The 15,286-nt window shown below is 44.8% G+C and overlaps 1 protein-coding gene across 1 annotated transcript in view; it reads left to right on the forward strand.

Annotated features, from left to right (window-relative positions):
* The window catches only part of LOC121532078 (phosphatidylinositol 4-phosphate 3-kinase C2 domain-containing subunit alpha), a 56,093-nt gene that overhangs the window by 27,913 nt on the left and 12,894 nt on the right, over window positions 1-15,286 (forward strand). The window contains exons 6-19 of the mRNA XM_041837758.1: window positions 2,933-3,044; window positions 3,605-3,684; window positions 3,820-3,883; window positions 4,265-4,411; window positions 4,603-4,636; window positions 4,809-5,064; window positions 6,388-6,510; window positions 7,091-7,258; window positions 7,449-7,557; window positions 7,948-8,090; window positions 9,238-9,426; window positions 9,723-9,816; window positions 9,938-10,032; window positions 14,180-14,360. Of these exons, the coding sequence (XP_041693692.1) occupies window positions 2,933-3,044; window positions 3,605-3,684; window positions 3,820-3,883; window positions 4,265-4,411; window positions 4,603-4,636; window positions 4,809-5,064; window positions 6,388-6,510; window positions 7,091-7,258; window positions 7,449-7,557; window positions 7,948-8,090; window positions 9,238-9,426; window positions 9,723-9,816; window positions 9,938-10,032; window positions 14,180-14,360 (1,795 nt within the window). The remainder of the gene's footprint in view (window positions 1-2,932; window positions 3,045-3,604; window positions 3,685-3,819; window positions 3,884-4,264; window positions 4,412-4,602; window positions 4,637-4,808; window positions 5,065-6,387; window positions 6,511-7,090; window positions 7,259-7,448; window positions 7,558-7,947; window positions 8,091-9,237; window positions 9,427-9,722; window positions 9,817-9,937; window positions 10,033-14,179; window positions 14,361-15,286) is intronic.

Raw genomic sequence — 15,286 nt, forward strand, 5'->3', positions numbered from 1 at the left:
CTGTGTCATTGCCAACAAAGGGTATATAACAAAGTATTGAGTAACTTTTGTTATTGACCAAATACTTGTTTTCCACCATAATTTGCAAATAATATCATTAAAAATCCTACAATGTGATTTAGTTGACGTGTACCTATGATGAAAATTACAGGCCTCTCATCTTTTTAGGTGGGAGAACTTGCACAATTGGTGGCTGACTAAATACTTTTTTCCCACACTGTATGTCATATCTTTAATCTGAGCCTAGAGGAAAGTCTTTGTCCTCAGGCCTGGAGGGAAGCCAAAGTAATTCCGCTACCCAAGAATGGTAAAGCGGCCTTTACTGGTTCTAACATCAGACCTATAAGCTTGCTGCCAGCTCTTAGCAAACTGTTGGAAAAAATAGTGTTTGACCAAATTCAATGCTATTTCTCTGTAAACAAATTAACAACAGACTTTCAGCATGCTTATAGGGAAGGGCACTCAACATGTACTGCACTGAGACAAATGACTGATGATTGGTTGAAAGAAATTGATAATAAGAAGATTGTGAGAGCTGTACTGTTAGATTTCAGTGCAGCCTTTGATATTATTGACCGTAACCTGTTGTTGAAAAAAGTATGTGTTATGGCTTTTCAACCTCAGCTCTGAATCCACGATATGGCAATCTATCTAATAGAAGGGTTTTCTTTAATGGAAGCTTCTCTAATGTCAAACATGTAAAGGTGGTGTACCACAGGGCAGCTCTCTAGGCCCTCTACTCTTTTCTATTTTTACCAATGACCTGCCAATGGCATTAAACAAAGCATGTGTGTCCATGTATGCTGAGGATTCAACCATATACGCATCATCAACCACAGCTAATGAAGTCACTGAAACCCTTAACAAAGAGTTGTTGTCTGTTTTGGAATGGGTGGCCAGTAATAAACTGGTCCTAAACAACCCTAAAACTAAGAGTATTGTATTTGGTACAAATCATTTCCTAAGTTCTAGACCTCAGCTGAATCTGGTAATGAATGGTGTGGCTGTTGAACAAGTTGAGGAGACTAAATTACTTGGCGTTACCTTAGTTTACAATCATGGTCAAAACATATAGATTCACTGGTTGTAAAGATGGGGAGAGGTCTATCCGTAATAAAGAGATGCTCTGCTTTTTTGACACCGCACTCCAAAAAGCAATTTCTGCAGGCTATAGTTTTATCTTATCTTGATTATTGTCCCGTCATATGGTCAAGTGCTGCAAAGAAAGACCTAGTTAAGCTGCAGCTGGCCCAAAACAGAGCGGCACATCTTACTCTTCATTGTAATCAGAGGGCTGATATAAATACTATGCATGCCAGTCTCTTGGCTAAGAGTTGAGGAAAGACTGACTGCATCACTTCTTATTTTAATAAGAAAATCCCAAATTGTTTGCATAGTCAACTTACACACAGCTCTGACACACACACTTACCCCACCAGACATGTCACCAGGGGTCTTTTCACAGTCCCCAAATCCAGAACAAATTCAAGAAAGCATACAGTATTATATAGAGCCATTATTGCATGGAACTCCGTTCCAGCTCATATTGCTTGAATAAACAGCAAACCTGGTTGCAAAAAACAGATAAAGCAACACCACACGGCACAACTCCTCTCCCCTATTTGACCTAGATAGTTTGTGTGTATGTATTGATATGTAGGCTACGTGTGCCTTTAAAAAAAATGTATGTAGTTCTGTCCTTGAACTGTTCTTGTCTATTAATGTTCTGTATTATGTCATGTTTCGTGTTTTGTGAGGACCCCAGGAAGAGTAGCTGCTGCTTTTGCAACAGCTAATGGGGATCCTAATAAAATACAAAAAAATACCACAAATACATATTTTCTAGTGAGCAACAGTTTATTTAGTATTCTAGGGTAACAAGTAAGACAGAAGAGAAGCTGCATGTATCTAATTATAGACAAGTTGACTAACAAATAGCCTACCAAAGTGTCAAATTATAAGCAGAAAAATAGGCATATCTAAATTAGGCTTAAAAAAAAATCCTACACCCCTGACCAAAAATAGTTCCGGCATCTCTGACTGTACATCACATGTTCTATATTAGCGGGTTAGGGTCGGGTGCGGGCCTCAGATTTTCACTTTATCACATATAGTCAGGCAGTTGTGGATGGGTTATTAATGATTGCGTGCGGGTGAACAAATAGCTGACCCATGTCGCATGTGTGTGTCTGTCTTTCTGTGTGTGTGTGTGTGTGTGTTACGTGCATGCATGCATGGTTCAGTTTCGCTTTGTGTCTCGCTACAAATTCCCCAGTGTGTTTATCTGCACTCTCCCGGCCTTGTATGGTCTTGGCAAGCCCTCAGAAGGTCCTGGAATTAGACTCGGAAATGGATGTTTCCATTGCTCCCTGCCCCCGCTAAACATAGCATCTCTCTCAGGTCAGGTCTCGCTCTTTAGATTCATTGGAACTCTTTAACTTTAAGTGGGTGTTAAGTGTTTAGTTCTAAGTTAAACTTGGGCTTAATATCCTCGTGTACACCAACGACCTCAACCGATAAATCTGAATTACTATGGCCTAGTTCCATTTGGCCTAGTTCCTCACCATTGAACACCATTGATTTGAAAGGACTGGTTAGATTAGGTGGAAGGCTAGTTAGAGCCACCACCATATTGCTGACTCGTCCTTTTTCCCATCGTTTGAGATCTATGAACACCAAAAGGATAGGTGGTAAGGGCAAGGGGCTAAGTGCTGAAATGTAATTGGGCTCATTCCTCACAATGCTCCGAGGATAAGGCTATAACTGCTGGGTGCAACGGGAAACGTTTGAAAACTTCTTGAAATAAAAACAACCTTGTGCATTTCCTATTGGACCAAGTCCAGGTTGTCCCTTTGTTTCCTTCCGTTTGGTACCTAATGAACAAGACCCTGATATCATATTTGACCTTTGACCTCCTGTGTCCTCTCCATAGTAAGCACAGCCTGGGCAGCCACGAGTACATACAGAACTGCAGGAAGTGGGAGGCAGAGATCAAGCTCCAGCTGCTCTCCCAGAGCACCATGAGAAGGGATCTGGCGCGTACGGTAAGACCCAAACCATCCATCAACCAACCTACCAATCAGTGATGTAGCACTTTGATGTGTGTTTGGTGCTCAACAGTAGCATAAGACCAGCTAAAGGTCAGGCCTGGAGAAAAGTTAATGAAATAGACAAGACAGACGTCCAGAAAGACAAACTTCAGACAGGCAGACTTGCGGAGAGGCAGGCAGACTTGCGGAGAGGCAGGCAGACAGCCTGACTGAATAGCAGTCTGACTGGCAGGCAGGCTTAAAGTCAGGCTGGCTATCATAAATACCTAATTAAAGCAAACATTAAAGAAATACTGGCCTTGGCGATATTGGTAAGACTGAAACACATGCCATTTGAAACCTAGCAGTGTCAGGCCTGTAAGTTCAAGGTTCTTCCCATACTCTTCAAAAGCGTGTACACTTCAACAATGATGTAATTCACAGTAAGATGCAATCATACTAAGAACTCGCATCAAAAGCTTGACAAACTGCACTCCAGAAATGAGCAGACATTGAAACCCTAGTGTGATTTGAGGGAGGCCGCAGCGAGATCTCATGGTTTGTTGTGCACGCAGGCGGAAGACGACACCGCTCAAGTGGACTTGGAGAGGCACATGGGCCAAGTGGAGAGGCCGTTCAAGGAGAACGTCACCAGGTAGGAACATACCTTTCTGTCTGCTTCTTATCACATAATCTTATCCAATGTCTGGAGCCAAATATGGCTGTCTGGAATTCCCAATAACGGCTGACTGAGATTTCTGTGATTGGTTCATTCTCTCTCTCTCCCTAGACAAGGCCTGTCCGACTATCTGGAAGGCTATCACAATCAAGTCAACATCTGCCTGCAGAATGAGGTAGCTTATGAAGTTAATTCACATCTTTGACGCTGCACTGAAGGCCCTAAACGTTTCTGGGATCTCAGACGTGTGGTGGTTGTGGTGTAAAATTGCTATCAGGCGTTGAATAGGACTTGTGCATTGTGTGGATAGTTCACACATGATTGCGACAGGCCTATAAATTCCGGGATGACATATGCTCTAGAAATGGCACATCTGTTTCAAGAATGAAAATGTATGCACTCACTAACTGTAAGTGGCTCTGGATAAGAGCGTCTGCTAAATTGCTAAAATGTAAATGTAAAAGAATCACTTGAATTGTTGAGTAACTGAACAGAGATTGAACACACACACACACACACACACACACACATAAACAAAGACTTTGTTCCACCTCAGAGCACCCAGTATAAGACTGTGGATCGGGTGGTGCAGACAGTGAAGAACCTCTGCTGTGCCCTGGACGAGGTGGAGACGCAGGCCATCACAGAAGCAGTGAAAGGGGTTAAGCGCTCCGTCAACCTCCCCAGGACACGTTCGCCAGAGGTGGGTCCAATGATGTATAACCATCCATAAGAATATATAAATATATGTCTGTTGGTTGGTCACGTCACTACTACCGATGTCTAATAGCTGTCAGACATACACATCTGTCTTTGAACTGCAGTGATAGGGCGTAGGATAGTTTAACAGGGGCTGGAATTCAGTCATAATATCTGTGTACTTTTTTATTTCAGGTGGGCTCCAAATCCTCAGGTGGCTCGGCAAATGGTGAGTGCTACAACAACCAGTCACAATTTTTCACACACATTAAAAGTTTGACTCAGCAATATGACTTTGATCAGTCCATATTCACACACAGTGGGGCAATTCCTGCTTACAGAAATCAACAACAAAAAGAGTTCAAATCCTTTGAGCTAACATAACCCTCTGACCCATCCAGGTCACCTCAGCCCCGTGGAGGAGAGCATGGGCTTCCTGACGGACGCAGTCTACGACCTGGCCAAGCTCTACTTGCGCTCCTTCTGCCCCGCCTCCTCCTCCTCTACCCCTTCCCCTGACCCCTCCTCCAACTCCCAGCATGCTGAGGGGGAGTCTGCTGCGGAGGGGCGTGGCAGCAAGGAGGCCTCGGGCACCACGGACCATCTGCAGTTCACCCTGTTCGCCATGCACGGCATCCCTGCCGCCTGGGTCAGCAGGTGCGTGTACCCCCAGTTCAATATAACAAACTAGTACCATTTTACGTTTTCTTGATTGCAGTAAGGAAGACACCTGAGACTATAGTTTCCACCTTTAAGAAGGACTTGGCCCCAGAACTGATACTCTTGTTGTCTTGCTCCGCCGTTGCTTCTCTCAGCATCTTAGTTTCCTTCACAGTATCCAATTCCAGCATGGCTTTAATCTATTTATGGTGTCTTTCTGTCTGGAATAGACTTGAGTCAACCTTTCCATTCAGTGAGCACAATCTTGCACAGCAATGGGGACTTGGGGAGTGGCACATTTTGTGACTGTCTCACTCCAGGGTTGTGTTCAATATGGTTCACAACAGAAAGCGTTTTAAAATGTTTTGCAACAGAAAACAAAATGAGCGTTTCTTGTTGGACAAGGCCAGGTAGTACCTCCCTGTTTCAGTCACTTTTTTTGCGTTTGGTGCCTAATGAAAACAATCCAGGCTTGATGGAAGGGAAGTCCAAAATGCCACTGTAAAACGCGGTCCAGGACCCAATTATTTTTATGGTTGGCTGACGACTGCTTCAAAAAGAGAGGAACTGGTTAAAAACAGGCTGTTTCTTTCTGCCCGTCATCCGTAAGGCCTCGTCCAAGAGCTATTTTTAGGAGATATGGAAAACATTTTTGAGCACCATACCAAAGGAGTGCTGAAAATATTTATCCCATAACACGAGGCCAGAAGTGCTCCCCGAAAATGTTTAGTCCCGAACAAAAAAGCTACTCTGTGTTCCAAAATTATGGCATGGCTGGAATCGTCCCTCATCATGGTTTGAGTGCTTTGCTCTGTTGTGTCTAGCATCCTATGACAAACACACACGCAACACACACATGCAAACACACACACACCATCTGTAGGCACAGTGATGCAGCGATGCATCATGTCACCAGCAACAGTGGAGGCGTGCATACCATGCTGTGTTGAAGCACAAGACGGATGGCATTGAGCAATAAGAAATATTTTGGAATCCCAAATGATTCACTGCCTGGTATTCTCATAGTTTGTGCTCATAAAATGCAATGTTTTTCGTAATGTGAAAAAATGTGAACTGTATTAATAAGAGGAGCCAACTTAACAAAATCTGCATTTGATAAATTGTTTTGCGAGCTCTGTTAGGGATATCAAAGTGCTCTATTCAAGAATGCACTAGTGTGGCATTATAAGGTACAGAGGACGACTGTGTTTGTTATGGACAAGAGTTGAATCGTGGCTATTCTCTCTGTGTACAAAGATGGGATATTAACTTGTTCATTCATAATTTGTTCATTTCCTCCTCTCCTCCCTTCCTTCGCAGCTATGAGAAGTACTACCTGATGTGTGCTCTGACTCACAACGGCAGGAACCTGTTCAAGCCCATCCAGTCCAAGAAAGTGGGCACCTACAAGAGCTTCTTCTACCACATCAAATGGGACGAACTGTACGCAACTACTCTCTATCCCTAGAAATACAATATAATAGCTAGTTCTAATAGTGTTATGTTGAATGATGTGCCTCTACCGCTCTTGATGGCCTCTTTAGCACCAAAACGTAAACTAGGGTGAAATGTTCTTCGCTTCTGTTACGCAGGCTCCAACACAACGTACATAGCATGACAATAATACAAACTGATAGCTAAGACATGATAACATTAAAGGAAAGGTCTGTTGTTACCCATAATCAGTGGATCGTTCAGCCAATCACTGGATACAGTTACGAGTAATAGATAGCAGATTCCACTTAGCAGACTTTGATCCAAAGCATCTAACAATACAGTGAGTGATACTGTACATGTTTCATATGTGTATGTGATCCTTGCGGGAATTGCACCCTCATACCAACTGAGCCACAGACAGTATGATGAGGATGTAAGAATATACTCATAGGCTAGTCGGAATACAGACTCACAAGCTATGCACATTCATACTTATTCACTATTCTCACTCTATTCCCACTCTATTCTTACACTGTTCCCACTATTCCCACTCCCACTCTATTCCCACTCTGTTCCCTCTTTCCAGGATCAACTTTCCAATGGCGGTGGCCCTGCTTCCATTGGAGTCAATGTTGACTCTCTCCCTCTTTGGGGTCCTGAACCAGAATGCCAGTGGCTCCCCAGACTCCAACAAACAGCGCAAGGGACCAGAAGTGCTGGGCAAAGTCTCCCTGCCCCTATTTGACTTCCGACGGTGATACACAACACATTTAGTAGTGTGGTTAACTGTGCAATTGCTGTTTGTGTGTTTGCTGTGTTGTATGGCATTCCAAGAGTGTATTTCAAGAGTTAATTGTGTAATAGCTGTCTATTGAGAATTCAGAATGTTGGGGTGCTTTGTGTGCGTGTAGCTATGTATGTTAATACTCAGATGTGTTTTTCAGGGTGCTGGCTAGGGGAACCAAGCTGCTGTGTCTGTGGACCTCTCCTCAGGCTGCCTCTGCTGCAGCCGGGAGCCGGAGGAAGAACCTGGCCGAGAGGATCATACTGCAGGTGACTACACACACAACTCTATATACAGTAATACTGTACCCATAGAAAATTACTAGAGCTGACTTTACCGTTCGAGTCAATGTTCTGCAATTTTCTTATGTATAGGTCCTGTTCAAATGCAAATCTTCCCTCCCTTTTTCAAAGCAGTCAGTGATTCAACACAATTGGACAGGTGAAGCAAGCACCTGTTCAATCATGTTAGGTCAGTTTTTACCTCAAGCAAATTGAAGGAATGGAAGTACTTCAAACAGGACCCAAAGTCTCTCACTCACTTCCCTATCTCAAACACATTTCCCCTTTTGTGGTGACCCAATGTGTGTGTACCCATGCGAGTTTGTATGTGTGTGTCTGCCTAACCATTCCATGACCTCTGACCCCCCCTCTCTCCAGGTCGACTTCCCCAGCCCAATGGTGGACGTGCTGTACGTGGGGCCCCAGGAGAGCCCCTGCCCCGACCCCAACACCCTGGAGGAGCTGGACCCTGACCTGCGCCGCCGGGTGGAGAAACTTTGCAGCCGAGCCTCCACCTTCGGGTACTGTGTCTGTTGTCGTGCGCTGACACTAGCTGCCATGACGGTTTATGACAACTGCCATGTCATCATTAGGATCCTGTTATGTAGGGCCTTATGAAGAAAGGTTCCTAACAGTTTGTGTCATAACTGTGTTATGTCTGCTGTCATAAGCTGATACCAGCTGCCATGATGACAACTATTGTCATTATTATAATGGTGTTATGTGTAGGGCCTTATGAAGGAGGTTTCAAAACTTCATCCCCAAATGACTCTCCAGTCCTCCCAGACCATAGATATATGTCTGTTCTCATTCCATTATCTGTTCCCCCAGACGTTTAACTGTGGGCATATAAATTCCACTTAAAACCACCCCAGGCTGCCGGCCAGATCCATTACCCTTTTCCAGCCTCCACAGAGAGCAATTTCTTCTAAAGCGCTAATCCCTTTTACTTTCTCTGAGCTTTCTCTCATTTACTACGATTTTCTTCTTTTGCCTTCTGTTTTGTCAGGGTGTATTTCAGAGTCCTAAAGATTCTCTTAGAACAACACTGTAGCTAACCTGAAAGGCTGTCCACGGGCATAGTCTGTAGATTAAGGTTTCCCAAACGCTGTCCTGGGGCCACCCCTGGGTGCACGTTTTGGTTTTTGCCCTAGCACTACACAGCTGATTAAAATAACCAACTCATCATCAAGCTTTGATTATTTGAATCAGCTGTGTAGTGATAGGCCAAAAACCAAAACGTGGCACCCAGAGGGGGCCCCAGGATCTGTGCAGTAATATGTCATCAGAGGGGATGAGCATTATATGAGCTGTTCGTGGGATTTGTGGCGAGAGAGTGCTGCACTGCTGTCTATCGTATAGCGTTCAATCATAGTGTTCATTACTACACCGTAGCAAAACGTTTTGCAATGGAAAACAAATACAAGCGTTTCTTTCTGGTCAAGTATAGATAGTACCAACCCATTTGACTTTGTTTCAGACCCTTTCTTTCGTTTCATGCCTAACTGAACATGACCCAGATGTTGATGACCATAAGTTACATATAGAATCTGAATAAAATGGTTAATTATAGGGATCTCTGTTGTGAGAACCCTGTCAGCTGTAGTAGTGGTCTATGTTCTGACTCACCATATCACCCCTCTCTCTCCTCCTCCCTCCCACTCCCAGGTTGACGAGGGCCGACCGTCAGCTGCTGTGGGACCAGCGGCACCACTGCCGGGCTCACACCAACAGCCTTCCCAAGGTGCTGGCCAGCTCCCCCAGCTGGGACTGGGGCAGCATGGCTGAGATCCACTCCCTCCTCCACCACTGGCCCTCTCTCCAGCCCGTCTGTGCCCTGGAGCTGCTCGACTCTAAGTACGTGTGGTGTACACACACACACACACACACACACACACACACACACACACACACACACACACACACACACACACACACACACACACACAGAGGCAGACACACACACACACACACACCCCCCTTGAGTTTGAATGTGCAATGCTAGAGTTTAAGCTGTGGTCAATAGAAACCTGCCGTAAATAAGTCGTATGTGTAAAGTGGGAGGTGTGCGAGTTAATATTACGTGAGTATGTAGGTTAAAGGTCGCACTCAAGTTTGACCTGTCTGTCTCTGTCTTTGTCCCTGTCCTGCAGGTTTGCTGACACAGAGGTGAGGAGTGTGGCTGTCAGCTGGATCGAGTCCAGCAGTGATGATGAGTTGGCCGACTACCTGCCTCAGCTAGTGCAGGTAAACAGTCTGTAGTACACACACACACACACACACACACACACAGGTAAACAGTTTGTTAGTGACCCTGAATGCTTTTCTCACCCACTTATCCTTTTCCATGTCCTTGTCGCTCTCTCAGGCGCTGAAGTTTGAGTGTCACCTGAAGAATGCCCTGGTGATATTCCTGCTCTCCAGAGCACAGGGCAACGTCAACATCACCCTTTACCTGTACTGGTGAGTCTTTACCAGGGCCTAAAATGAACACCAACCAATTCTATTTATTATTTGTTTTACCTTTATTTAACCAGGTAAGCCAGTTGAGAACAAGTTCTCATTTACAACTGCGACCTGCCCAAGATAAAGCAAAACAGTGCGATTAAAAACAACAACACAGAGTTACATATGGAATAAACAAAACATGAAGTCAAAAATACAACAGAAAATATATATACAGTGTGTGCGAATGTAGTAAATTATGGAGGTAAGGCAATAAATAGGCCATAGTGCAAAATAGTTACAATTTCGTATTAACACTGGAATGATAGATGTTCAAAAGATGATGTGCAAATAGAGATACTGGGGTGCAAATTAGCAAAATAAATAACAATATGGGGATGAGGTAGTTGGATGGGCTAATTACAGATGGGCTGTGTACAGGTGCAGTGATTGGTAAGCTGCTCTGACAACTGACGCCTATAGTTAGTGAGGGAGATAAGTGTCTCCAGCTTCAGAGATTTTTGCAGTTCGTTCCAGTCATTGGCAGCAGAGAACTGGAAGGAATGGCGGCCAAAGGAGGTGTTGGCTTTGGGGATGACCAGTGAGATATACCTGCTGGAGCGCAGACTACGGGTGGGTGTTGCTATGGTGACCAGTGAGCTAAGATAAGACAGGGATTTGCCTAGCAGTGATCTATAGATGACCTGGAGCCAGTTTGGCAACAAATATGTAGTGAGGGCCAGCCAACAAGAGCGTACAGGTCACAATGGTGGGTAGTATATGGGGCTTTGGTGACAAAACGGATGGCACTGTGATAGACTACATCCAATTTGCTGAGTAGAGTGTTGGAGGCTATTTTGTAAATGACATCGCCGAAGTCAAGGATCGGTAGGATAGTCAGTTTTACGAGGGCATGTTTGGCAGCATGAGTGAAGGAGGCTTTGTTTGCGAAATAGGAAGCCAATTCTAGATCTAACTTTTGATTGGAGATGCTCAATGGGAGTCTGGAAGGAGAGTTTACAGTCTAACCAGACACCTAGGTATTTGTAGTTGTCCACATACTCTAGGTCAGACCCACCGAGAGTAGTGATTCTAGTCGGGTGGGCGGGAGCCAGCAGCGTTCGATTGAAGAGCATGCATTTAGTTTTACTAGTTTTTAAGAGCAGTTGGAGGCTACGGAAGGAGTGTTGTATGGCATTGAAGCTCGTTTGGAGGTTTGTTAACACAGTGTCCAATGAAGGGCCAGATGTATACAAAATGGTGTTGTCTGCATAGAGGTGGATCCGAGCGTCACCAGCAGCAAGAGCAACATCATTGATATACACAGAGAATAGAGTCGGCCCGAGAATTGAACCCTGTGGCACCCACATAGAGACTGCCAGAGGTCCAGACAACAGGCCCTCCGATTTGACACATTGAACTCTATCTGAAAAGTAGTTTGTGAACCAGGCGAGGCAGTCATTTGAGAAACCAAGGCTATTTAGTCTGCCAATAAGAATGCGGTGGTTGACAGTCGAAAGCCTTGGTCAGGTCGATGAAGACGGCTGCGCAGTACTGTCTTTTATCGATCGTGGTCGTGGCTGAGGTGCACCCATGACCAGCTCGGAAACCGGATTGCATAGCGGAGAAGGTACGGTGGGATTCGAAATGGTCGGTGATCTGTTTGTTAACTTGGCTTTCAAAAACGTATAGGTCTGTAATAGTTTGGATCTAGAGTGTCACTCCCTTTGAAGAGGGGGATGACCGCGGCAGCTTTCCAATCTCTGGGGATCTCAGAAAGAGAGGTTGAACAGGCTAGTAATAGGGGTTGCGACAATTTCGGCAACTAATTTTAGAAAGAAAGGGTCCAGATTGTCTAGCCCAGCTGATTTGTAGGGGTCCAGATTTTTCAGCTCTTTCAAAACATCAGCTGTCTGAATTTGTGTAAAGGAGAAGCATGGGCAAGTTGCAGTGGAGGGTGCAGAGCCGAGGTAGTGGTAGCCAGGTGGAAAGCATGGCCAGCCGTAGCAAAATGCTTGTTGAAATTCTCGATTATTGTAGATTTATCGGTGGTGACAGTGTTTCCTAGCCTCAGTGCAGTGGGCAGTTGGGAGGAGGTGCTCTTATGGACTTTACAGTGTCCCAAAACTTTTTGGAGTTAGTGCTACAGGATGCAAATTTATGTTTGAAAAAGCTAGCCTTTGCTTTCCTAACTGATTGTCTATATTGGTTCCTGACTTCCCTGAAAAGTTGCATATCGCGGGGGCTGTTCGATGCTAATGCAGTACGCCACAGGATGTTTTTGTGCTGGTCAAGGGCAGTCAAGTCTGAGGAGAAGCAGGGGCTATATCTGTTCTTAGTTCTGAATTTTTTGAATGGGGCATGCTTATTTAAGATTGCGTGTAGAATTTGGCATTGGCGGGTAAGAATGTATAATTCACCAGCCACGTTGGCAGGTGGTCACACTCCGGGATATACAGTGCGAGCATTTCACAAAAATAGTTAATTCAAGTAAGTGCAAGTTGTGATTTATAGCTAAATAATTGCTGCAGTAGCTGTTTTCAAAGTATTTATGCCGTTTTGTTTCATATCTGGTAATGCACAAAGAAATCTGAATCCTAACGTTATAGCTATCCCACCATGCGAAGCAACACTGCCTGTCTGAGTGGCTGTGAGCACTGTGAGTGAAGTGCTGAAAGATTGTTTTTAGAAGCAATGCACACAGGCATAATATTTGGTCAAATTTACTCAAGTGAGACTTTGTCCTCGTGTTTCTTGGCTATTTACATTGTTTTGTTCACAAGCTAGGTTGCTTTTCAATGTTTGAGTTTGCTTCCACTGTTAGCAAAAAGTAACTGTAGGCCTCTACTAGTGAGATTCTTTCAGACACATTGACAACTGGAGTGGCACTGTTACCAAGGTAACCTTAAAGGGGCAGCTCAACATTCTTGTCTGTGATACTTTGGTTAAAAGACTCAGAGTATTAAATTAAATCGGGCAATATACCTCATAACTTCTTACTAGTAATACATTTGTTGTTTTAGAAGCATTAAGCATGCTTATCCATTTATATTTGTTTCTTTGTGTAAATATGGCTTAACAAATATTTTGGCTGGTAAAACAATCAGAGTGACTGGTAGATTTTTTTATCTCCCTGCCGCAGTGGCTGATATACAAAAAAGTTTGTTTTAGGCCATGGTCTCCACCCACTGAGGAAACTAGTAGTATAGCATATAGTATAAAGCAGGGATCATCAACTAGATTCAGCCACGGGCCGATTCTTTTCTTGAGCGGATGGTCAGTGGGCCGGAACATTATTACAAATAATTTGTAGACTGCAAATTGACCGCAAGAGGCCCAAACATATATAACATTTGACTAAAACATAATCATTTCAAACCTTGCTTACATTTGTATACAATTACATATAGTGCATTCGGAAAGTATTCAGACCCCTTGACTTTTTCCACATTTTGTTACGTTACAGCCTTATTCTAAAATTGATTAAATAATAGTTTCTTATCTACACACAATACCCCATGATGACAAAGCGAAAACAGGTTTTTAAACGTTTAAACAGACTTGAACCCGTTCGAACATCTCTGGAGAGACCTGAAAATAGCTGTGCAGCAACGCTCCCCATCCAATCTGACAGAGCTTGAGAGGATCTGCAGAGAGGAATGTGAGAAACTCCCCAAATACAGGTGTGCCAAGCTTGTAGCGTCATACCCAAGAAGACTCAAGGCTGTAATCGCTGCCAAAGGTGCTTCAACAAAGTACTGAGTAAAGGTTCTGAATACTTATGTAAATGTGATATTTCTGTTTTTTATTTTTAATACATTTGCAAACATTTCTAAAAACCTGTTTTTGCTTTGTCATTATGGGGTATTGTGTGTAGATTGATGAGGGGGGGAAAATAAAATAAAATTAAGAATAAGGCTGTAACGTAACAAAATGTGGAAAAAGTCAAGGGGTCTGAATACTTTCCGAATGCACTGTACATGTCAGTACATACACACAACAAGTAGGTCACATGGGAGAGAGGCATTGTGCCATGAGGTGTTGCTTTATTTGTTTTTTGAAACCAGGTTTGCTGTTCACTTGCGCTATATAAGATGAAAGGGAGTTCCATGCACTCATGGCTCTGTATAATAATGTACTATACTCCTCTCTCTCTCCCCACCAGGCTACTGAGGGATGCGGTGCAGGACCCAGCGTTTGGCCGGAGGTACGACCAGGTGCTGGGGGCCCTGCTTTGTCTGTGTGGGGCCGGCCTTAGGGCCGAGCTGGACAAACAGACCCGCCTTGTCACTCTGCTGGGGGCGCTGGCCGAGAAGGTCCGGCAGGCCGGGGGCTCCACACGACAGGTGAGAGGGCCAGGAGGCATGCGCACACACACCAACCGACAGAAACACACACACACACACACTACTAGAACACTATCTACTATACATTTACATTTACGTCATTTAGCAGACGCTCTTATCCAGAGCGACTTACAAATTGGTGCATTCACCCTATAGCCAGTGGGATAACCACTTTACAATATGTTTTTTTGTTTTTTTTAGGGTGGGGGCAGGGGGGTAGAAGGATTACTTTATCCTATCCCAGGTATTCCTTAAAGAGGTGGGGTTTCAAATGTCTCCGGAAGGTGGTGAGTGACTCCGCTGTCCTGGCGTCGTGAGGGAGCTTGTTCCACCATTGGGGTGCCAGAGCAGCGAACAGTTTTGACTGGGCTGAGCGGGAACTATGCTTCCGCAGAGGAAGGGGAGCCAGCAGGCCAGAGGTGGATGAACGCAATGCCCTCGTTTGGGTGTAGGGACTGATCAGAGCCTGAAGGTACGGAGGTGCCGTTCCCCTCACAGCTCCATAGGCAAGCACCATGGTCTTGTAACAGATGCGAGCTTCAACTGGAAGCCAGTGGAGTGTGCGGAGGAGCGGGGTGACGTGAGAGAACTTGGGAAGGTTGAACACCAGACGGGCTGCGGCATTCTGGATGAGTTGTAGGGGTTTAATGGCACAGGCAGGGAGCCCAGCCAACAGCGAGTTGCAGTAATCCAGACGGGAGATGACAAGTGCCTGGATTAGGACCTGTGCCGCTTCCTGTGTAAGGCAGGGTCGTACTCTCCGAATGTTGTAGAGCATGAACCTGCAGGATCGGGTCACCGCCTTGATGTTAGCGGAGAACGACAGGGTGTTGTCCAGGGTCACGCCAAGGCTCTTCGCACTCTGGGAGGAGGACACAACGGAGTTGTCAACCGTGATGGCGAGATCATGGAACGGGCAGTCCTTC

Source organism: Coregonus clupeaformis, chromosome 35, assembly GCF_020615455.1.
Source record: "Coregonus clupeaformis isolate EN_2021a chromosome 35, ASM2061545v1, whole genome shotgun sequence".
Classification (NCBI taxonomy): Eukaryota; Metazoa; Chordata; class Actinopteri; order Salmoniformes; family Salmonidae; genus Coregonus; species Coregonus clupeaformis.